Source organism: Heloderma suspectum, chromosome 1, assembly GCF_057233095.1.
Source record: "Heloderma suspectum isolate Gila_16-S chromosome 1, 16-S_ref, whole genome shotgun sequence".
NCBI classification, from domain to species: Eukaryota; Metazoa; Chordata; class Lepidosauria; order Squamata; family Helodermatidae; genus Heloderma; species Heloderma suspectum.
The window spans coordinates 291146583-291168914 of NC_139458.1; the positions used below are offsets into that span (position 1 = coordinate 291146583).

Sequence of the window (22332 nt, forward strand, 5' to 3'; positions counted from 1 at the left end):
ATTACAAAACATGTATTAATTTCCCCCAAATTTTATCAGCATGCATGCACATAGGTGTTACTGAGCAGCTGCAGCAATGGCTCTTGGAAGTCACTTGCTCAGAAGGATTGATTTGCCCAAGGAAGTGACTAACAGGAATACTGCATTTAATTTTTTTTTGCCATATAAAAGTTTGTGAAAAGAAATGACCTCATATGAAGGCAAGTATAGAGATGTTTTCCAAAAGTCCTTATTTTAGAGTAGATAGAGGCAAAAAAGGATATTGCGTGATTAGCTTTGCAAGCAAATACTGACTATTAACTATGTTAAACAAAATTGTGAAGTCCCAGCATATGTAAGTAGATGCTGAAGTGAAACAGATTTTCTTATGGGTGCTTATGGAAGTGTTCACACTATCTCCTCCTATAATGTTCTGTCCTGTAGGGGAGGAAAATGTGGAGAAGGATTCAAATAAAAAATAATAATTGATTAGCTTGTGAGCATTTTGTAAATGGATTCTTTAGTGTGTTTTGGATGTGTTTCCTTTTTCACCACGCTTAGATTTTGTATACTATGTAGCTGAGTTCTCTAAAAATAACAAACCAGGTGGGAAAAGAAACATAGAAGGATAAGAGCACACGGTAAACAGAGCATTTTGATTGTGCCATTTAAAAACAGAATTTATTCTTTCTATGGGAATGTACTAGCAATGATGACAAATGGAGCCCAAGAATGAGTTACTAAAGTCACAAACAGTTCCAGTGTGTGAGAGAAAATAGGAGACATCTGAAAAAGCCAGAATGGCTGCACACAAGCTTAGCGGTAAGCTGAAAATTAAAAAAAAGGGGGCTCATGTGAGAAATAGAAGGAATAACAGGTCACCAAAGGCAAGTAAAGATGAGTAAGCCAGAGTTGTAGAGACAGTGTCAGGAAAGCTAAACCTCAGAAGCAGCCGAGTCTGGCAAGGGATGCTAAAATTGCCCCCCCTCCTCCGGCTTTTTCAGATATATTAAAAGTAGGAGAAAAAAATGGTGCTGCTTTGCATTAGTAAAAATGGTGCAGTGTTAATGGGTGACAAAGAAAAAGGCATCTTCTTCCAAAATGGGAACTGTATGCAACCTTGCATAAGCAGTGTAACAGGAGATACTTTGCTACCTTAAATGAGTTTTTGGGACCAGGTAAAATTACATCCTGAGGTACTTTAGTAACTCTAGAGGAACTTGCTTATGTACTCTCAGAACCTCTATGATCTTTGAGAAATCCTGGAGATCAGTGAGGTGCCACAGGATTGGAGACAAGAAATTTTGCTCCAGTCTTCAAGAAAGAAAAGAGTACCTGGGAACCTATAGACCAATTGGTCTAGCCAACTTTGATACCAGTGAAGGTACTAGATTATAAAGGAGTTAATTTGTATGGATTTTGATTGTGTAGAAATTAGTAGAAGCAAGCATAGCTTTGGCAGGATTTATTATTGACAGACTAATTTAACTTTTCTTTGATCAGCTTAGTAGTTTATGGGAATGATGTCGATGCAGTGTACCTTAATTCCAGCAAAGTATTTGACAAAATTCCCCATGATAGTTTGGTTAGCAAACTGGTTAAATGCAGGCTGTATGATGATGATGATCAGGTGGATCCACAGCTGTGTGGGAAACCATACTCAAAGAGTGCTTATCAGAGGCTTTTCATCAAACTGGTGGGAGGTTTTGAGTGGGATGCAGCAGGTCCCTGACAGGGTCTGGTACTGTTCAGTGTTTTATCAGTGACATTGATGAAGGGGTGGAGAAGTCCTTACCAAATTGTGGATGACACAAAACTGGGAAGACAGGAGTAACATTCAAAATGACCTTGGTAGAATGGAAAATTAGGATCAAAATAAAATTCAACAGACAAAAGTGAAGTTCAGAGCAAGCTGAACATGAGTTATGAGTATGATGTGGCTGCAAAAAAGGCTAATGTGGATTTGAGCTGCATTAATGAAACCATAGTTTTTCAAGTCACAGGAAGTAATAGTTCCGTTGTATTCTGTGCCAGCCAGACCACCTCTGGAGTACTATGTCCAGGTTTAGATGTTACACTTTAAAAGAAATATAGACATATTGGAACAGGTTGAGATGGTCAATAGCGTAGAAAACAAGTCCTGTGAGGAAAGGTTGAAGACACTGAGTATGTTTAGCCTGGCAAAGTGAAGACTGAGGCACAGGGGGCATGATAGCACTCTTCGAATAACTGAAGGGCTTTCACATAGAGTGCAAGATTTGTTCTCTGGTGCCCCAGAGGGCAAGACTAGATGTAATGGGCTTAATTAGATAGAGGGTAGATTATGGCTGAACATTAGCTCTTCTTTATGTTGAGAGCATTACCATTGGAACCAATTTCTCTCCATGTGAGTGTTGGAGGGACGGGGTGGGGGAGCGGGCAGCTGGCTTTCCCTTGCTGGAGGTCTTCAGGCAGTGTCTGGAAAGCCATCTGTTGCTCTGGGTTTCCTGCATTCAGCAGGGGGTCAGACTAGGCAGCCTACAAGGCCCCTCTAACTATGATAACAATGAGTGGTTTGTTTTTATCACAGTAGAGTGGTTTTCTATTTTTAGAACACTGTATTTAGTTCTTATTCTATGTCAGTAGATAAAAATGATGCTTTTCTATTTAAATTGGATTTCTTACTTTTTTAAAAGTATTGTAAATCCTAAGCTTGTGGTTAATATTATATCTGATTTTAAGTATATTAGCCCTACAGTAAATCTCTAAACTGAATCAGTGCTTCCTATCAGATGGTTGTTGTTCAGTTGTTAAGTCATGTCCGACTCTTTGTGACCCCATGGACCATAGCATGCCAGGCCTTCCTGTCCTCCACTCTCTCCCGGAGTGTGCTTGAGTTAAAAGAAGGTGTTCATTATATATATATGAAGAATACATTTGATCTTTTCTCAAATATGAATATTTACATTCTACCTGCCAAACATAGTGGCTTGTATCCAATTGTTCCTTCCTCCAGCAGAACAGACACAGATGGCAGAGCAGATTTTGTCGCCCCCCTGCAACCCCCCCATATGTCCCCCAGGCTGCTCCAGAGGGTTGGGAGAATCTCCAGAGTAGATTTGGGTAACATGTGGGGGAGTGCAGGGGGGAGTAGTGGAAGGAAAACTCCAGATGTGGAAGAGAAAGTTTCCTTACATTATGTTGGATTTAGCCCCGGCATTTCCATAAAATTTCCCATATAATCAAGAATATTCTGTAATGCAGCCTTCCCCAATTTGGTGCCCTCCAGATATTTGGGCCTTCAACTCCCATCATCCTGAACCAGCATGACCAATGGTCATGGATGCTGGGAGTTGTAGTCTAAAATACTTGGAGGGCACTAGGTTAGGGAAGGCTGCTGTAACATGTTCTAAAATTAGTAAAAATCAAGTTGCCTTAAAAAACAAAACCAAAAATCTCATATATAGTTCATATACTACCTTACTTAGATATAAATTTACATGATTTAGTGGACTGATTTGTTCCATTGTTTAGGAAATACATGAGGAATTTTCAATGGGACGTGATTTAAATCAAAAATTTCAAGATTAAAATGGGCCTTTTTCTTAAATCTTAAACTTAAATCATGATTTAAATGCGCTTTCCCCAACCTGATGCCTTCCAGATCTGTTGGACTACAACTTCCATAACTGCCCTAGGTTATTATGGGAGTTGTAGTCCAACATATCTGGAGAGACCCCAGGTTGGGGAAGACTTATTTAAATCATTGATTTAAAATCAATCTACCCTGTTATGTGGAAGAATTGAAGATAGCAGCTGGTATAGAGTTATGTTGCCTGCTTATTGGTCTTCCAGAGGTTAGGGCTTCTTTATGCTCAATATTCTTTTCTATACAGATAAATCTAAGTCCATTGGCTGTGGCCTGTGTACTTGAATCATAATAAACACGCAAACTGCATACATTATTGATGATATATATCAGGCCTCCATTACTCCTAGCTCACCAGGTATCTCTAAATCTGATGTCTTTACTGCCTGACTGGAATTGCAAAACCAAGGGAATGTCAAACACTTGGCAGGTGGACTGTTTAGTCTGGCAGATCACAAGTTGTGCAGGTCTCACTTGCACACTTCACCTGTGAACTTGCCGTAGTGAGGGCTAGCAATGTGACATGAAGCCTGAGCATGTTTACATGGAGGTAAATTCCACTGAGTCCAATGGGGCATACTCCAGTTAAGTGTGCATAGGACTGCAGCCTTAAGCGGTGGTTCTTCAACTCTAGCTGGAAGTTTAACAGGTGAATTCTCTATTAACAGTTACCAAGCTGCAGATGCAGACTAACATGTTCGAGATTTAAAGTCTAAAGACAAACTACTAAAATTATATATAAAAAAGGAGATTGTCACGTTTGGATCAGCTCTTTCCATTGTTAAATTCTCTTTCTCTTAGGTGGGAAGGGACAGTGAGGGGACAGCTGATCCTTTAAGGACTGAGAACTTCCTGTGGCAAATCAATAAAATGTGAGTCCATTAAAAGTGGCTATGACTCTCTTTCTCAAGGACCATGTATGAGAAATATACTGCTCTGGATAACCACTTGTTTTACCTACCTTGTGGGAAATGTGTATATCATGCTTCCTAATCATGCTTTTAATCTTTTTTTTAACCCCTACCCCCATTACCCATCATTTTCTTTTAGCTGGTCTTGAAGTCTCTCAGCTACTTTTATGAAACTGCTGCCTTAATAGATAGTTTTAAGGTTTAGGAGTTTTTTCTTTATTTTTTAGTTGTTGGACTTGATGATATTATGGATGAAGGAGTTAAGGAAACTGCCCGAGGTACCATTGATGAAGATGACCTTTCAGCTAGCAGGAATTTGAGGGACCAAATGGATGGGACTTCAGTCAAATCACCAAGAAAATCTCCACGTTTAATGACACAAGGTAATTGTTCAGAGGAAGTACACATATATAGGTGGATATTCTGTGCTCTTTGCTTACTGTGGGATACTTGTGTGTGGCTGAGAATCTTGATCCATTGTTGAGTGAATCCATTCAAATATCAAAATATAATTCTATATCTTATATCTTCTTGGGTTTATAACTTCTTACTTACAAATGCTTTGAATTCATATATTAAATGCAAGTGAGTTATTATTTGACTTCAACATTCTTTACAGAATTTTGAGGAATTATTAGTGTGTAAGGAAGCTACTGGCCTTATTGGCTATTTCCTTGAAATGTTCTGTTTTGCAGTAATCCTGTGCTTCCTTAATCAGACAGAACCAACTCCCATTGAAGTCAGCTGTGCATAACCAGTGGCAGGATAGCATTCTTGGCAGCACCTCAAAGAGGAGTAATATGGAGACAGCAATTTTTTTCCTGTTCAGCTTTGAAATTGTTAATATCTGGGAAATGAAGCTATAGTACTATTTTATTTCTTTACAAATATATGTGTAAATGTAAAATGAACAGTAACTGTGTTTATTTCAGAAAAGATGTGTAATTTCAAACTGCTAGAGATTTTTAAAAGCAGCACAAAAAGCTCCATTTGTTTAATATAAAGATTATGATGTAAGATTTTGTAGTGTTCTTGTTTCAGTGACTGAAAAACTTCAAGAGCCTAACTTCTTGATTCCTGTTCATAACTTGCAGAGATACTGTGTTTAGTATTTTATGAACAAACTATCCATATCCTAACTTGAATACATGTTTAAGACCAACATGTGATAGATTTAGCAACTTTTTTACACAGTGTTAAATTATACGAATAAGCTTGTTTTGTTAGGTTAGTATTCATCCTCTGAAAAATAAACTAATAGCCTTATTTTTCTTTTAACAGAACCAGTACGGAGTCTGAGGCAGAGTACACTAGCCAAGCGTTCAAATGCTTCACCATCTGTTACCACAAAGAAATCAGCTGTAAAGACTGGATCTGCCCAAAAGGGAGGACTGAAGCAGCAAGATAAAGGACAGATTAAACGGGAAGATAGTAATACCCAAGAACATTTGAATGAGGTTGAGCACACTAATAATGAATCCTGCCAGCAAGAAGAGGCAATAGAACCATCACCACCACCTTCAGGCAATTCAGAATGGGTTGCATGTTGTACAGATTCCAATGAAGTGAAAGCAGATAGTGAACATGAAATTCCTAATCAGGCAAAAATAGAGGAAGCATCTCATGAAGAACAGCATTCTTCTCAATTACCAGGGACCAGTTCCCAAACTAAAGAAATGGAAAGTGGGTCAGAAGGTGTAGAAAGTGAATGTGGTAGTGTTGGAGCAGGGTTGGCAGCTTCTGCTTATGTTGAAGCTAATACAGTAAAAAGTAGCAATATACTTAAAAAGGAAGGGGATGAGACTGTGGTGAATAAATTTACATCTGAAATACCTTCGGGAGAAAAGGCAGACCATAAAACAGAGGAAGAGCTGAATGAAACTAAGATGGATGATAAAAGCAGGGGAACTGGAATGGCTGATATTCCATTTGTTACTCGAGCTTATGAGAATGTAAGTGAAATTCATGAAACTCTTACAGTTCAGTCCAACTTTGTAGATGGAAAACCTGAAAGCAGCTCAAGCTTACAAGCTAGTGTGGACGCTGCTCATAAAATTAGCTGCCTGGAAGAAGATAAGCAAGAGCCTTTAGATGATCCTAAAAAGGCTGAGTTGAAAGTTGATCCTCCTTTGGGTAGCAAGGATCTTGATCAGGCTGATTCAAAAAGCATTGATTCCACTTCTTCCAAATCAGAAACAAATACTTTAGAAGATGATACAGTTCAGGACATTCCAGTCCAAGCTGTACATCAGGAGGCTGACAATGTAAAAGTGGCAGAACATGAGACACAGGGATTGCAAGAAGATGGGCATTCCACCATTTCATCAAAATGTGTAAAAAATGTGAAGGCCAAACATGCCAAGTCTAAGCAAAATAAAATTACAGCTGGCCAACAAAAAATAACTTCCATAAACCAAGAAGTACATACTAAAACACAAGTTCTTCCAGGTGTTCACAGTCACTCTTCAGTAAGTCTGAAACGTCATGCAGAAGAGCAGGAGGATCTCCAGCATTTTCATAAGCTAGTGAAAGTTAAGAAAAAACACACAGATAAGGATGTTAAGGTCCAGAGCTGTGACTCTGGAGCAGTCCTAAAGAAGCAGCCTCATGTATTGGGGAAAAACATCCCACGGGTCCAAATACCAGCACAGGTACGGAAGTTGTCAACAGATCGAGTGAGCGACAAGTTCTCCAGCCGTCATGCTGGTTCAAAAGAAACTACGCACTTGGTGTCAGGACTGATACATCCCAAACTAGGGCAATTGCCACACCACAATCAGAAGCAGCTGCAGAAACACCAACTTCTCAAAACAAATAATTGCATTAAGGAAGAAGGAGGGAAAAAAGATTCCACAGGAGCAACTGTGGATTATTTGAAAGAGGATGAAAAAGAAAAGCTGAAACTAAGAAAATTAGAAAAGAGTCTTCAGCCTCGTCAGAGGAGAAGCAGCAAAAGTCTTTCAGTTGATGAGCCACCACTGTTCATTCCAGATAATATTTCTACTATAAAACGAGAGAGTTTGGAACACCTGTCTCCCAGTGAAAGCAAAAGTCTCTGGGTACCTAGTAAGCAGTGTGGGTTTTGCAGAAAGCCACATGGCAACAGGTGTGTGCGTGTGCGTGCGCGCGTTTGTTTCTTCTTAAAACATTTCTGTAATCCAAAATATGCTTCTTATGTCCTACAGTCTAGGATCCAGACTATCTTTTTCAAATGAAACGCAAAAGGACTCCTTAAAGTAGTTCTGATATCTGTAATATTGCATTTTGGCATCAATCAGAATATCCCTTAGCTACACTTGTAGAAAAGAAATCAGAGTAAACAAAATGGTCATGAGCTGGAATTAAAGTGAACTGCTTACACCAGTGAAATAGTTTGACACGATGATACTTACTCTGAAGTAAATCCTGCTGAGTTCTATGGAACATACTTCCTTGTATATGTACTTCAGAGTGCAGCCTAGTAAACCAGGCATACAGGAAGAGCTTTCTCTGCAGTTCTTCCTTCTACAGCTCTTCCAAAAGATAATGCCAACCATTGTTCAGCTTTAACTGGCTATTGTGGGAGCTGCAGTGGCAAAAATCTCTGAATACTACTCTCACAGATCATAAATGGTCTTTTTTTGGATAATGACCATGGTGTTTGTTTTGTGGAATTATGTACTTTTTGCTGGGACAGGTTTTCAGGAAAACATTGATTGGAATGTTTTCTGATTTTCTAAACTGATTGAGTTCAAATTAATATGTATGTTTTATATTTAGTAAGCAAAATGGTTTATAACAGGCTTCTCCAACCTGGTCCCATCAGATGTTTTGTCCTGCAACTCCCATCATTTCCAGCCAGCATAGCCAGTGTCAGGGATGGTGGGAGTTGTAGGGCAAAACATCTGAAGTGGCCCCTACTGGGGATGGCTACTATATAAGTATCTCAACAGATGTTTTTCTTTTCCTGTACCTGAAGGTAGTTAAACTGAAATATTTGATCAGGAGATAAAATGCGCTTGATGTGGTTTTAAAATCTTATGTTCAAAGAAATGCAAAACCTTACTTAAATTATTTTTATTGGAATACGTGTAGATATTTTAAAACATGATGACTCAATGGCATAATCTTCATTGCATTGTTTAAATATTAATGGGGGAAACTGTTAAGATATTGTGCATGAGACAGATTCCCCCTTACAAGTAGTCACCTGAAAATAATTATTTATTTACAGATTTGAATATTTTCCAAATTGTCAGGTGTTATATTCAGTTGTAATGTTACTAATGCATTTTTAGAAACAGATTACCAAATCACTGCTGTCAAATTAAAATCCACATTCTGCTCATGGATCCTTAATTTTTGATGTTAGAAATGAGATACATTGAAAACATTGGAGGATTTTTTGTGTGTCTTTGAGACATGTAATGATAAGCCATGGTTTAATTAACCATGGCTAATTTAATTAATCATTGATTGTTGAATCATGGGTTGTCATTAATGTGCCATCCCAGAACTATGGGTTAACAATGGGTTGTTAACCATGAAAACTGCACAAAGAGGTTTTGGTGTTGGGTTGTGAACTGTAGGTTGTTTAAACCATGGGTTGTCGTTATGTGTGAATGCAGAATCATGGGTTTATGGGTTGTTTTGCCAGGCTACAGAGGCAGTGGGCAAGAGTAGTAAAAAACCCAGCCTCTTTATATGCCAGTATTGCAGTGCTGGAAAGGTAGTTGGGATAAAGGGAAGGAGCAGGCAAAGGAGGAAGGAAGCAAACAAACGAGTGACTGAGAAAACAAACCATTGTGTATTCGATTATCTTCCAGACAAGCCCTGCGTAGAGCAACAAACCATGATTTAAATAAACCATAGGTAAGAGTTATGTGTGAACCAGGCCTCAGATTCCTATTTATTCAAATATCAGTAACCCACTACATGTTAAAGTACTTGGCCATATCTTGGTCATACCCTGGAGTCCTAGTGCAGACGTAAAGTTTCCAGTCTCTTAACCATGGTTAGATCAGGAGTGTTATATCTACAACATGCCTTTGAAGTTCAAGCAAGATCTGATGGTGGCAGGCCATTTGTTTAATCCCTAGGTCTGCCCAATCTCATACAAATTAGGGGTTGGGGTGGTGATGATCTGAAGAACAAAAACGCTGAGTGAAAGAATAGAATTGAATCCTCCTTTCCCTGTCATGGAATATCTTCTTGCACTCTGTGAACCCACATACTTTGTCCTAGTTGGGTTCCTTTCCTTATTGGAGCCTGGCTGAAGGAGAAAAAGGAGGTTGAGTTTTGAATTGTGGGGAAGTAAGCTATGGGTGGGAAGAGAGGGTTTAGCTATCTTCACCTGCACATCTCTTTTTGCTTTTAAAGTTGGACCGCTCTTTATATGTAATAATTGGGGTAGGTCCAAATGTATACAAAGAGGTCTGTTGCATCTTGTCTAGCTTCATCTGAAACCTTTTATCCTTACTTTAATGAATGAAATATTTCCAAGCACTCACTGAAACTCAAGTGGAAAAAAGCTGTTGGTTTTTGCAACTTACAGAAAAACATTATCTCAATTTACTAGCTTTTTATAATGTGTTCTGCTATGGTCTTGACACTCGTAGAAAAATCATCTTCTGACTTCATAATGTAAAAATAATCTCTGCCTTTACAAACATAATTTGAAGACCTCTCCATCTAATTTGGGATGTAATAAGCAGAAATGACTTCGGAGTGTAGGAAAATTAAGCTGGAATTTAAATGTGGTGGGGAGAGATAAGGCAATATTGAAACCTGCTTTCCAGGTAGGTCTGATGAGTATGTATGAGCTTTGCATAAAGGAATTTGGCCCAATCTCTTCATTGTTGGGTGATGTTTTATATGTGGAGTAGGGAAACATTCAAATAGCATTTATGAAGCAATATGTGTTTGGTTTGTTAAGCAAAAGCCAAGTTTGCTTAAAAGAAGGGGCAATATGGTGTTTTTACAATGAAGCTTAACTGTGTAGTCGTCTGGGGAATCTTCTGCTTCCCACAAATATGAGTGAAAAGAAACTGCCATATATAAAAACATATTCTTTGAAACATACTTGCAACTGTTGACGTTATTTAGTTTTCCATTGTGTCTTCTATAATTTACTTATTCATTTCTTTTGAAATTAGAAAAGGAGCTAGTTCCACTTATGGGGCAATATCCATAATATTAGCAACAGGAGCTAATGGTTCCTGAAACAACCAGAAATTAGCTGCAGTGCTAATTTCCGGAACGGATCAGGGCAGGGCAGTGAAGCTAACAGACCTGCCCTATTCTGGAAACATATCTGCTAATTTACATGCTTATTTTAGGAAGCACTAGTTCCTGTTGCAATACTGGTCCGTTCTGCTAGTGCAGCAGAAACTAGTGGAGGCAGAGCAGCAGTATAGGATACTGCCTATGATCTATAGGCTTTCACCTAATAACTGGGTTTTGGAAAAAGTGCATTTAGTACTCTATTACATTTGCAGTAATAGTCCCTGAATAAATGTCCTTTATAAACAGCTATTTTTTTTAACCCAGTTGGCTTCAGTTTCCTTTCAGTCTCCATTCTAAATCAAAACACTACTGTTGTACTAGGGATTTCAGTGACTACTTAACGATATGGTTACAAACAATATGGTTACATCTAATGCAGTTTTTCCACTAACGGAACTGCTGCGGTCTGTGGAACCAAGAGGAGGGGGATTCTCCCTCCCCCCACCCTCAGCAGCCCCCTGAGCAGTCTCAAAATGTGCTCTGTTTTGGTTGAAGGAGCCTCCAGAGTCTTATTTTCAGGGGCTGCAGGGAGGAGGACAGGGAAGGTGTTGATGCTTCTGCCCTTTAACCCCCTTCACTTGTTTTCCACATGAAGGAGCTTCATGTGATTAAACGGTAGCAGGGTGACATTGCTCCCCCCACCCACAGAGTTGTGGGCATTGAATGAACGTCTGAAGCGGAAATTGGTCAATCGGGAGATCTGTGCAATTGGGGCTCCTGGTCATGTGGAGAAGTCTCCACAAGTACAGTGGGCTCTCCTTTTTGTCCTTCATTGAATGTGCAGCGTTCAGAGGCAGAGCCACATAAGCGGGTGCAACGTTGGGATAAGCGGCAGGTTTCTGCTACCCTTTAGTCATGTAGAGCCTCTTGATGTGGATAACATGGCATTCAAAATACCTTTAATAAGAATGATGTGGATAGATAAATAATTTTTATTGTCATAATAAGTATGGGTGGGAACAAATCACTCTTGTAGCAGTACAGTTGTGTTAGGCACTGTATTGGGACCAGATTATGAGCACAATCCTATTCATGTAAGCATGTTTAGATAGGACTGCATGCACTTAGGTGCACTTAGGTCCCATTGAAATCGGTGCAGACATGTAGCCATGGGTTACGTTCCATTGATTTCAATGGCGTCTAAGAGCAACTAACTTGGCCTGGGTCAATCCAGTGTATTCAGATTTCAGAATTGGCATTGTGAGTGGCACCTTATTTCATCACCAGCAATTGCTGAAAGCAATTATATGCTACTCAAAGTATTCCAGAGGTGATCTATATATAAAATTCAACTAGGTTTATTTATTTATTTATTTGACTTGAACCCCACCTTTCTACCAAAAATGGTACTTGAAGCAGCTTACAAATCACTAATAAAGCCTGATAAAAGCAGTAATAAAACAAATATATTAAAAAATTAAAAACACAGCAGTAACAGAGTAAAAACAGCCTACAACCCAACAGATTGATTGGAAAGGCTCAGAAAAGTGGTACAACACAAGTCTCAATGTTTGCCTTCATTGTGTGAATAATTAAATTTAGAATAATAAATTTCACAAATACAGCTGTCCAAAAATGTCAGTAGTTTAGATAGTCTTCACTTTTATTACGCTTTAAGCATATGAATACCAGAGTGGCACTAGGAAGCTGAAAAAAATGCTTTGTTTCTTTGAAGTAGTTGTGTGTGAACTAGAAAAATGAGTTTGATTCAGATTTTTAGGCAGGTGCAACAAGGCTGCTGGAAGTGGACTTACCTGTCCCCTCCTCCCTACGGCAGTCCCTACAGCCCCCCAAAAACTGCAGAGAGGGTTCGGGACCGTACTGAATGGCTCTGGGATCCCCCAAAATTGGGTGGAGGCATCTTCCATGAGCAGAGAGGCTGCTGTGGGGAGGAGAGGGCAGGGAGGTTCACTTCCACCAGCCTTGTTGGAGATGCCTACATCTGTGATGAATTATGCTAGCAACATTACAGTCTACTTTTAAATAGGATGCAGATATAAAACTTACACATGGGTAAACTTTTATTATTAAATAGGTACATTATGATTAATTGGTATACCATTTACATTCTATATGGTTTACCATATAGAGTATTGGTATACCATACTCTATAGCTACCAGTGTAGCCTTCCATTTAATTTTATAAGCCCTCTATCTTGCTACATACATAAACGTAAAAATTTTGAAGAAAAATCGGTGGAAATCATAATTGCCAAATATTTGTTTTAATACTAATTTGAACTCATTTATTTGAGGTACCCGGCTTTTAAATCAATGGTTATCCTCACTGATCCTGCTAATTACTATATACCTCCTTATTAAAGAAAAATACATAAAATCTGAAAGTTTTGGGGGTCTTCAGAGCAACACCACATGTGACTAGTATATACCTTGTCTGGTTTTCTTGCAAAGCCTTGCCCTACATTTATATTTTACTTGTGCTGAAAATAACTAATTTTCCTTCCATTTAGTACTGGTTTGAAATGTGAGGCTCAAGTTGTCCTGACTATGAGCAAATCCTACAACTGCATCCTGATCATGGAATCTATTGTAGGAACAGAGGTCTTGATGTACACGCCCATGGAATTGCCTGCCCACAACAACTACTCCATTTCATCTTTGTATACAGTGGTGGATTGGCAGTTTATCGTTATATTATTAGCAAAATGTACTTCCAAAATGTTGGCATAGTCATTGCCCTTTATTTTCATTAGATTTTGAATTTAGCTTCTCTTCTTGGTCTATACGGACAGAAATGGTATGGTTTTTCTAGATGTTAGCTAATGTAATTTAAGGTGCACAAAATATCTTAACATATGTTGGCAAAAGAAAAGTATTTTGTTGTACAGCCACACCTTAGACATATTAAAGGGTATCTGAAAATGGCTTTAGCACCATTGCTTATTTAAAAATTCAGTTGAAATTTCAGTTGTCATCTCACATAGATATTCCCAAATCCTCTATGAACCTCCTTCCCATAGAAAAATGGGAAGGGGAAGGCAGGATTACTTTTGTTTGTATGTATATATGTTACTAATATAATATTATAGTTCATGATTATGCTATGTGATAAATGAATAGTGTCCTGTATTATTACTATTCTGTGCAGCTGGCTTGATTAATTTATAAGAGCAATCTTAAAGCAATGCTGTGTATTTTCAATAAAGTGAATTTGGACTGGTGTATTTTTTTAAAGTTCCCTCTAGGAAGGGGTTCTCATCTATCCAGCAAAATGCTTTAGTTCTCCAGCATTCCACTTGAGTGATGGTTTATTTGAAAAAGATAGTCTGGACATTGCACTGGTATATTTAAAGGCACTCCCTTATCAGATTCCAATTTGTAAGATGGAGATATGTGTGTAGAAAAGGAGTCCATATTCAAACATGTCTATTTCTGTACTCATGCTTACAGTAGGCACTCAATTCCTCTCACCTTGCCCACTTACAGTAACTTCTTGCATTTGGAACTTTTATTAAACAGAGCTGAAGAACACTAATGTGTATAATTGGTGCGTTGTTACACCATGTTGTTTTTCATTCAAAGCCTATTAAAGCTATTTAATGTTACCCTCATTAATATTTTAAAACAATTTTCTTCTCTTTCTGTTGCAGTTGTACATCTTCTAATCCAGCCTTACAACATGGCTAATACACTTGGACATCAGACTATGAAGCAGACTACAGCCAGAGCTTTTAACATTAGTGGGCCAGGATATTGAATACTACTGCAGTTACACACCTATAAAAGCCATGAGAAAGGAATTCTTTGGTCCTTTAAAGCTTTCTTCATCCCTTTCTGAATGACACTTCTAGTATAGAGATTTGGCACAGCTTCCACATTTTTTTGACAAATAACATTCCTTAGTAACTGCTCCTCATTCTCACTAGCTGTATTTCATCCGTTATGCCGATACTAAAACATCCTGTAATAGACAAAGTTTTATAATGATTTCAGAAAAGCGAAGTAAGGTGTATGGGCAGTATCCAATATTACTACTACGCTAGCAGGAAGAACCACTAGCACAATGGGAAAGTGGTGCTTGGTAGCGCAACTAGAAATTACCCTAGACTACTGCTTCCAGAATGGGACAAGTCAGGGGAGGTTGGGAAAGGGAGCTGTGCTGACTTGTCCCATTCTGGAGATGGTAGTTTTTTGATTTGCACTAGTAAGTGCTACTTTCCAGTTGTGCTCATGGCCCTACATGCTAGTGCAATGATTTTAGAGCTGGTGGATTTTGGATACTGTCTTAGGTTTACTGGGAAAACACCTTTAGTTTTTTTAACAGCTTCTATGGTTGGCATACATAATTTCCCCCTTCCTCACATTGGTATCCTGTTTATCACGATAACCAATTAAAAAAGCCAGTGGGTTTTTAAATATAGTAAAGTGAGGGTTCCAAGTGTGTGTGTGTGTGTCTGTGTCTGCTTATACCCCCTCCCCCCGCTGCTGCCGCCCTGCTCTGGGGACTTAGGTGGTCCTCCAGAGCATGTTTGGTATAAATGAGGAGGAAGTACTGTTGCATGAGTGGAAGTCCACTTGAATGATGTAGGATGGAACACTATAGTACCTTTATTCAGTTTCAGTAGAATTTAAATAGTGCTACATAAACTGCAGGACTATATACCCCACAGTATTGTGTTCCACTTGAGTGCAGCTAGTGGAATCGGCTTTTATATTAACAATGACCATGTTCGTGTTACAGGGTTGAATTTTCCTATAGTAAACTTAGCCATAAATTGGTTTGCTTACCAAATCAGTTTCTGTTTATGGATTGGATCACAGTGGGTTGGGTCCAGACTTAGTCATACTTAGAATAGAATCATTGACCTTAATGGTAATTTAGTCATAAATATAATTTGTGAGCTTATTAATATTGTTAATGAATAACAGTTCTATAAAATTTAATTTCTTTAGGACAAGAATAGTCCTTATTGCAGACAGGAGTTTTTATTAATGATGGATACATTGGTTCAGAATTGAGTTCTCAACACAAACCCCTTTATTCTTACATAAGCAGGCTGCAGTACCTTAACAAAATTATTTTTCTGAATTAGAGTTAAATTTCAACAAAAGTTAAGTATCAAGTCGGGTGTGTATACACAGTTTGCAATACTGGCTTATTTATAAAGAATTAGAGAAATGACTGATCGGCATTTGACTGTGTGGAAACCAATTTGCTGACTGAAGCCATGTACGGATCTGATAATTCTGGAATGACCTTGATACAGTCCCGGTCAACATTTGGGCTTTTTCTACAATCAATAAAATATTAAAGACAGCCATAGAGAGTCCATCTTGATGATACCTTGGTTTTTTACTATTCTGTGGCAAAATTCTTGATGAAACAGTATGTTCAGAAGGCACTTGAGGCTTGATCTTAAAAGATTATGAAATATAGACTAGATTTTCTAAAGAATCATGTGGCCTAATCAGAATTGCAGCTGTCATCCCTAAGTGAAAGATTACAGCAGTTGCTTTCTTTTGTTCAAGACTGGGAACACTGTCTCATTCATCAGCAGTCATACTTAAGTGTTCAGCATTGCTTTTGAACACCTTTAACTTCTTTTGAGTGTGCTCGGCAGATGAGTGAGCAGTACTGTTAAATATATGGAACAAATGCTAGCCCATATTGCTATTCTGTACGCTCTTAGTCATATTAAACATTCCCTTTTCAATTTAAAAATCATCGCTCATATTTCAAGAATATGAACTTTGTTCTGAAGCCAAAATATATTGGCCATAATCCAAAACCCATATGGACGGGAGATTCCCTTACCGTTTTTGGGTGGGAGTGGGGAAAGGAGTGCCTTCCCTTTTATATATACATTCCCTGCTGTGCAAGTGCTGTGCTGCATTTATATCAGAGATACATGATCATTGCTGATAGTTTAGCTTTTTTTGTCTGCCAGTTTCTAATTTGTTTTTAATTAAATTCCTACGTAGAAGACTTTTTCATTTTTATTTCATGTGCTTTCAGACATTCCATTTATAATTTCTATTAGATTTCTAAAGCAAATAAAAACATATGTTTTCACAGCAATACTTAATATATCACTGTTCTCCATTTGACCAGTCCAGCATGCTGCAGATTGAACCTTGGTAGTATAACATCTTCATGGACTTAACAGACATATTTTATGTTGTCATTTAAGAAGGCTACAATCATTTTTGGGATACTAAAGCATAATTGTTGGGAATGCTTTGTGATATACAATGTCATGGTCATTCCTTCATGAGGAAAAAGTCATTTACTAGTCTAGGATGAGTTTTTCTGACTATCCTGGGCAGTTTTTGAAAATTGACTGATACTACAATAATGGGCACTGTTGCTTGGCAGTGAACTCAGTTCTAATCACTACGTTTGTGACCAAGTAACTGGCCACATCCGATGCTGCATGAGTGGACTGATGCTCATGCAGTGTGCGTTTCCTGTCCTCCTGTCTGCTGTCTCCCACCTACCCCAAAATCTACTCTGGAAAGTCCCCCAACCCTCAGTGGATAGGGGAGGTGGAGCACTGCAGGATGGAATGGGAATCTGCTCTGGCAGATGCTGTTCTGTCAGTGGGTAGACACAATTGTGTTTCACCCTAAATGTTTAGGAATAGGCTGGGATGTCATGATCTTTTCTGTTATCTCACGCGCTAGTTTTAGAATTAAAGACTGGGAGATCTGAAACATCTGAAAAGTTAGTGTGTCTGAGCGATATATATATTGCTGGGGTATATTTCCTGCTCCTGAATGAAATATAAGGAAATCATTAATGGCACATTTAACACACACAGCTGATTATTAAAAGCCAGTATGTCAATATTGGCAGGAAGCCCAGTCGCCGTATATGTGTGTGTATGTTTGTTCTGAGTGGTTTCCTGCTTTGCATTGTTTAGAGTCTGTTATGCTTTCAGAACCAGGCTGGTATATGAGTGGATGGAGGAATGTAAGTTGGCCTGATTAGAGTAATACAGATATTGAGGCTTTTGTACCTTAATGCTAAAAAATTGTATTGTGGCAATGCCCATTAGAATTATTAGATTTAGTTGGTTGGAGCACCAGAATAATGGCTGAGCTTGTGGCCTGTAATGGCAGATTTGTACTGATGTTATTGCCTTACTGAGCTCTTGGCAAAAGAGCTTTCACCTTCGTATTTTTTTTGAGCATGATCAAACGTTGAAGCTTGCAAATCTTAAGGACATTTTAAATTATTTACCAATATGCTTGTGAAAAACGTTACTCAAGCATATATGAAGCACCCGTAAAGTTAATTTGTGTTGTCTACTGGGGAATTTTGTCTCAGTGTTATAGACAACATGATTTTCTGGGTCCTTGTCAGTGGTGGTTGAACCAGCAGATAACTTTGAAGATAGGAATGCATTATCTATCCATTAAATTTTGCCCAAATGCTTTGCCTCCATTTTGTTTTCTAAATCTTTATAGGGAAAACTCAAAATAAGAAGGGTGATCCATTAACAAATTGGCATCTCCCTCCCGCGCCCCTTGCATGCCCAGTGGAGAATAAAGATTTGGGGTTGTCTTCTAAACTACTAAGCATATAGAGCAGAAAGTATTGATTATTTCTTGTTTTAGGTGACCTTAAAGTTCAAGGTTTTATAACCCTCAGATTTCTATTGCAACCAAGGTCTATTATGAGATTGCAATATTGAGAAAATATATATATGAAAAGGCCAATATTTATTTTATTTATGAGGAAAACTGGAAGAAGTAGCAGTGACATTATGAACTATTTCACAAAAGATCTAGGGATTTCTTCATGCATTTGTCATAGCTATTGTGGCAGCTGTGGCTATGCTTGTTAATGGTCTAGATAAAATTGAATATTTGAAAGATGTAAGATGTCAGTTGGTGCCCAGTTGTCAAAATTGGGTCCTCGTTTGTGAATATTTAGATGATTTATGGCAATTGGATAGTGCTTAACTTCCTCTGTTGTATTGTTTCCATACTTTAAGAGAAGTAATCCCCCTTAGAGGATGCCAACAGACAACTTCACTTACCTTTTATTTCCTTTTCTGGTTGTATTTAAAATTAAGTATATATGTTTGAAAGCAGAGTGAATTGATTTGATATGAAAACTTCCTGAATTAGGGTGACAAAAAACCATCTTGGCGTAACCTTGGTATCTCACACCATGTTGTAAGGCTGGAGCAGTGGATGTAATCTTCAACGTGAAATTCCTTAAGCTGAGGAAAACCTGTTCTGTGAGAGAGAACATTTGAGCTATGATCTATTTATATTCAAGATAAGGGGGGGGGGACTGGAATAAATTAATGTATTTTTTTCTCCTTGGTTTCAGGTTCATGGTAGGCTGTGGCAGATGTGACGATTGGTTTCATGGTGACTGTGTTGGGTTGAGTCTTTCTCAAGCACAACAAATGGGCGAAGAAGATAAAGAATATGTATGTGTGAAATGTTGTGCTGAAGAAGACAAAAAACCAGATCTACTTGATCAAAATATGCTGGATGCACAAGTGAAACTGGAAACAACAAGAGAAGGTAGAACAGTGGAATGTGAGAAGCCTGGAGTGTCAAAGCAAACTTTGATGTGCCCTCAAAATAAAACAAAGCAGGGAGACGACTCTGTGAAGCACAAGGTCAAAATTTTTAAACGGGTAAGAAATGAGATTATTGCTTAACCATGTGTAATCTGTATAGGCTATAGTAATTTTAATATTTAACTTGTAAGAGTGTTTTCTCTCAAATGCGTTGACATGGTAAAAAAAATTAAACTAGACCTTTAGTATCTACAATAGGAGTTTAAAAAAAAAATGTGATGCATATTGATTTGTCTGTTGTGAAGTGGTAACTAGATTTAGGCTGAAGGTGGTCCACGAATTCCATCTTACCTTAAGCAAGAAATAAGAAAATAAGGTTGCTGCAGTGACCAGCGTCAGCCCCAGTGGGCCCTGGCATCCCCATGCTGGACCAGGTACTGACACCAACCTGTTTGCTTCTACCCCCATCACCTGCCACTCTCTGGATGGTCATTTGGAGACCCCTGGGCTGCGGGGCCCTGGTCTTCATTTCTGATGTTCAACCCTAGGTGTACCACTGGTTAGATTCAGTTGATATAAGCATATGAACAACAGATAAATTATAATTTTGCTGGAACATTACAAATTTAGAAATGCATTTCTGTAGGGAAACTTTGAAGAATTTCTAAAATAGCCGAACACTGAAAACGCACTTTTAATCTACATTAAATATATACATAGTTGATTCTGCAGAAAATTCATATCGTGTTTCGATACATTAGCCATTAACATGTATCGGAGGGCTCTGGATAGGGGTGAATGCTCCTTCCTTGTTCTCCTCGACCTCTCAGCGGCTTTTGATACCGTTGACCACGGTATCCTCCTGGACCGCCTGGAGGGGTTGGGCATTGGGGACACTGTATTGCGGTGGTTCCGGTCCTTCCTCTCCAGCAGGTACCAGAGGGTAGCACTGGGAGAGGAGGTTTCGGACCCGTGGCCACTCACTTGTGGGGTGCCACAGGGTTCCATCCTCTCCCCGATGCTATTTAACATCTATGTGAAGCCGCTGGGGGCTATCATCAGGAGGTTTGGGGTGCAGTGTCATCAATATGCGGATGACACGCAGCTCTGCCTCTCGTTCAAATCTTCACCAAGGTTGGCTGTAGAATCCCTGTCCAAATGTCTGGAGACGGTGAGTGGCTGGATGGGGAGGAATAAGCTGAAGCTGAACCCTGACAAGGCCGAGGTACTTTTGGTGGGAGACAAGAGGAGGCTGGGGGATGTTGACCTGGTGTTGAATGGGGTACGGCTACCTGTGAAAGACCAGGTCCGCAGCCTGGGGGTCATTTTGGACTCCCAGCTGTCCATGAAGGCTCAGGTGTCAGCTGTGAGCCGGACAGCGCTGTATCAACTCCATCTGATACAGCGGCTGCGCCCCTTCCTTCCCGACCATCTGCTCCCATCGGTAGTACATGCCCTGGTCTCCTCTCGTTTAGACTACTGTAATGCGCTCTACGTGGGGTTACCCTTGAAGACAGTTCGGAAACTGCAGCTGGTACAGAATGCGGCGGCTTGCCTGATTAAAGGCAGCCGCCGGCGAGATCACATCATTCCAGTGCTGAAGGAGTTGCACTGGTTACCAGTTGTTTTCTGGGCCAAATTCAAGGTGTTGGTTTTGACCTTTAAAACCCTATATGGTTCCGGCCCAGCCTATCTTAAGGAGCACCTCCAGCAGCACCAGACAGGCCGCTTAACAAGATCAGCCTCGGATGGCCTTCTTTCTGTCCCATCAGCCAGGACAGCTAGACTGGTGGGGATGAGGGAGAGGGCCTTTTCTGTGGTGGCCCCCACTCTGTGGAATTCCCTCCCTAGGGAACTCCGTCATGCCCCTTCTTTAATGAGCTTCCGTCGTGCATTAAAAACGTGGTTGTTCAGGCAGGCATTTGGGGTGGGTTAGGGTACTTTAGGAAATGTTTTTATTGTAGAATTTTATTGTTTTAAACTGTTTTATTGTATGTTGTACATCGCCCAGAGTGGCTGGGTGACCAGCCAGATGGGCGATTAATAAATTTAATAATAAATAATAAATAAAAAACATACTCCCTTAATTTGAATGTCTGAATGAAATCTGATTGGTGCATCTGGCCAACAAAACAACATCCATCAGCAGAATAGGGAGGGGGGATTCCCCTTCCCCCTCCAACCCATCGCACCCCTCAAAATCTGCTCTGGAGGATTGGTGGACCCTCCAGAGTAGATTTGGGGGTGGGACAGGGGGGCTACAAGGAGGAGGAGTGGAAGGGAACGTTCCATTGCTCTAGCTACTGGAGTCTAGCAGAAGTCTGCATGGGCGATGTTAGATGTTAATCTGTGGCTTTTTCTCCACCTTAGTATTGTTCTTTTGTTGGTTTTTTACTAAAGAGCATCACAACCGCTCTACTGCTTAACTAACAGAATGTAGGCCAGTATCCAATGCTGCCACAGCACTAGTAAAAACTAACATTAGTGCAACAGGGAAGTAGCGCTCACTACCACAACTGGAAACTAGCCCAGACTGGTGCTTCCAGAATGGGACATGTCGGTGGAACTCATGGAATGAATCTCCGTTGACTTGTTTTGTTCTGGAAGTGCTAATTTGGGCTAGTTTCTGGAGTTGCGCTAGCACATGCTAGCTCCCCATTGTTCTAGCATTCATTTCCGCTAGCACAATGTGTGTAGTAGCTCTGGCAGACTGCCAGGATTCAACAACTGCCTGTTACTTTTTTTTTTTTTAAACAGATGTAACTTTAAAAACAGGAATTCTCTTTATATAGAATTCCTACCTCAGCTACACAAGTAGTTAGATTAATATGTGATTGAAATATTCCCTGTGACAGTTACAATTGCTGCTTATCAAATATCTTTTAAAGATATTTTAAATGTGTTCCTTTGAAATACACCACTCAAATGGAGAGATAAGGCCTGTTCTACCTTCTAGTCCCTCCCTCAATCACAGTATTCTGAGTAGTCATGTCAACCTACCTTTGAGTCTTAAATACTGCAGTTCAATGCCTGCTTGGTTTGAAAT

The 22332-nt window shown here is 39.3% G+C and overlaps 1 protein-coding gene across 7 annotated transcripts in view; it reads left to right on the top strand.

Moving 5' to 3' along the window:
• PHF3 (PHD finger protein 3) overlaps positions 1 to 22332 on the top strand; it is an 84151-nt gene that overhangs the window by 18438 nt on the left and 43381 nt on the right. For 4 of the 7 annotated variants that reach the window (XM_084826870.1, XM_084826865.1, XM_084826866.1 and 1 more), the window contains 3 exons: positions 4746 to 4901; positions 5800 to 7624; positions 19088 to 19403. In XM_084826870.1, coding sequence (XP_084682996.1) covers positions 4766 to 4901; positions 5800 to 7624; positions 19088 to 19403 — 2277 coding nt within the window. In that variant the 5' untranslated portion in view covers positions 4746 to 4765. Of the gene's footprint in view, positions 1 to 4408; positions 4480 to 4745; positions 4902 to 5799; positions 7625 to 19087; positions 19404 to 22332 lie in introns of all 7 variants that reach the window. The other 3 variants (XM_084826868.1, XM_084826871.1, XM_084826869.1) reach the window with 1 other exon arrangement.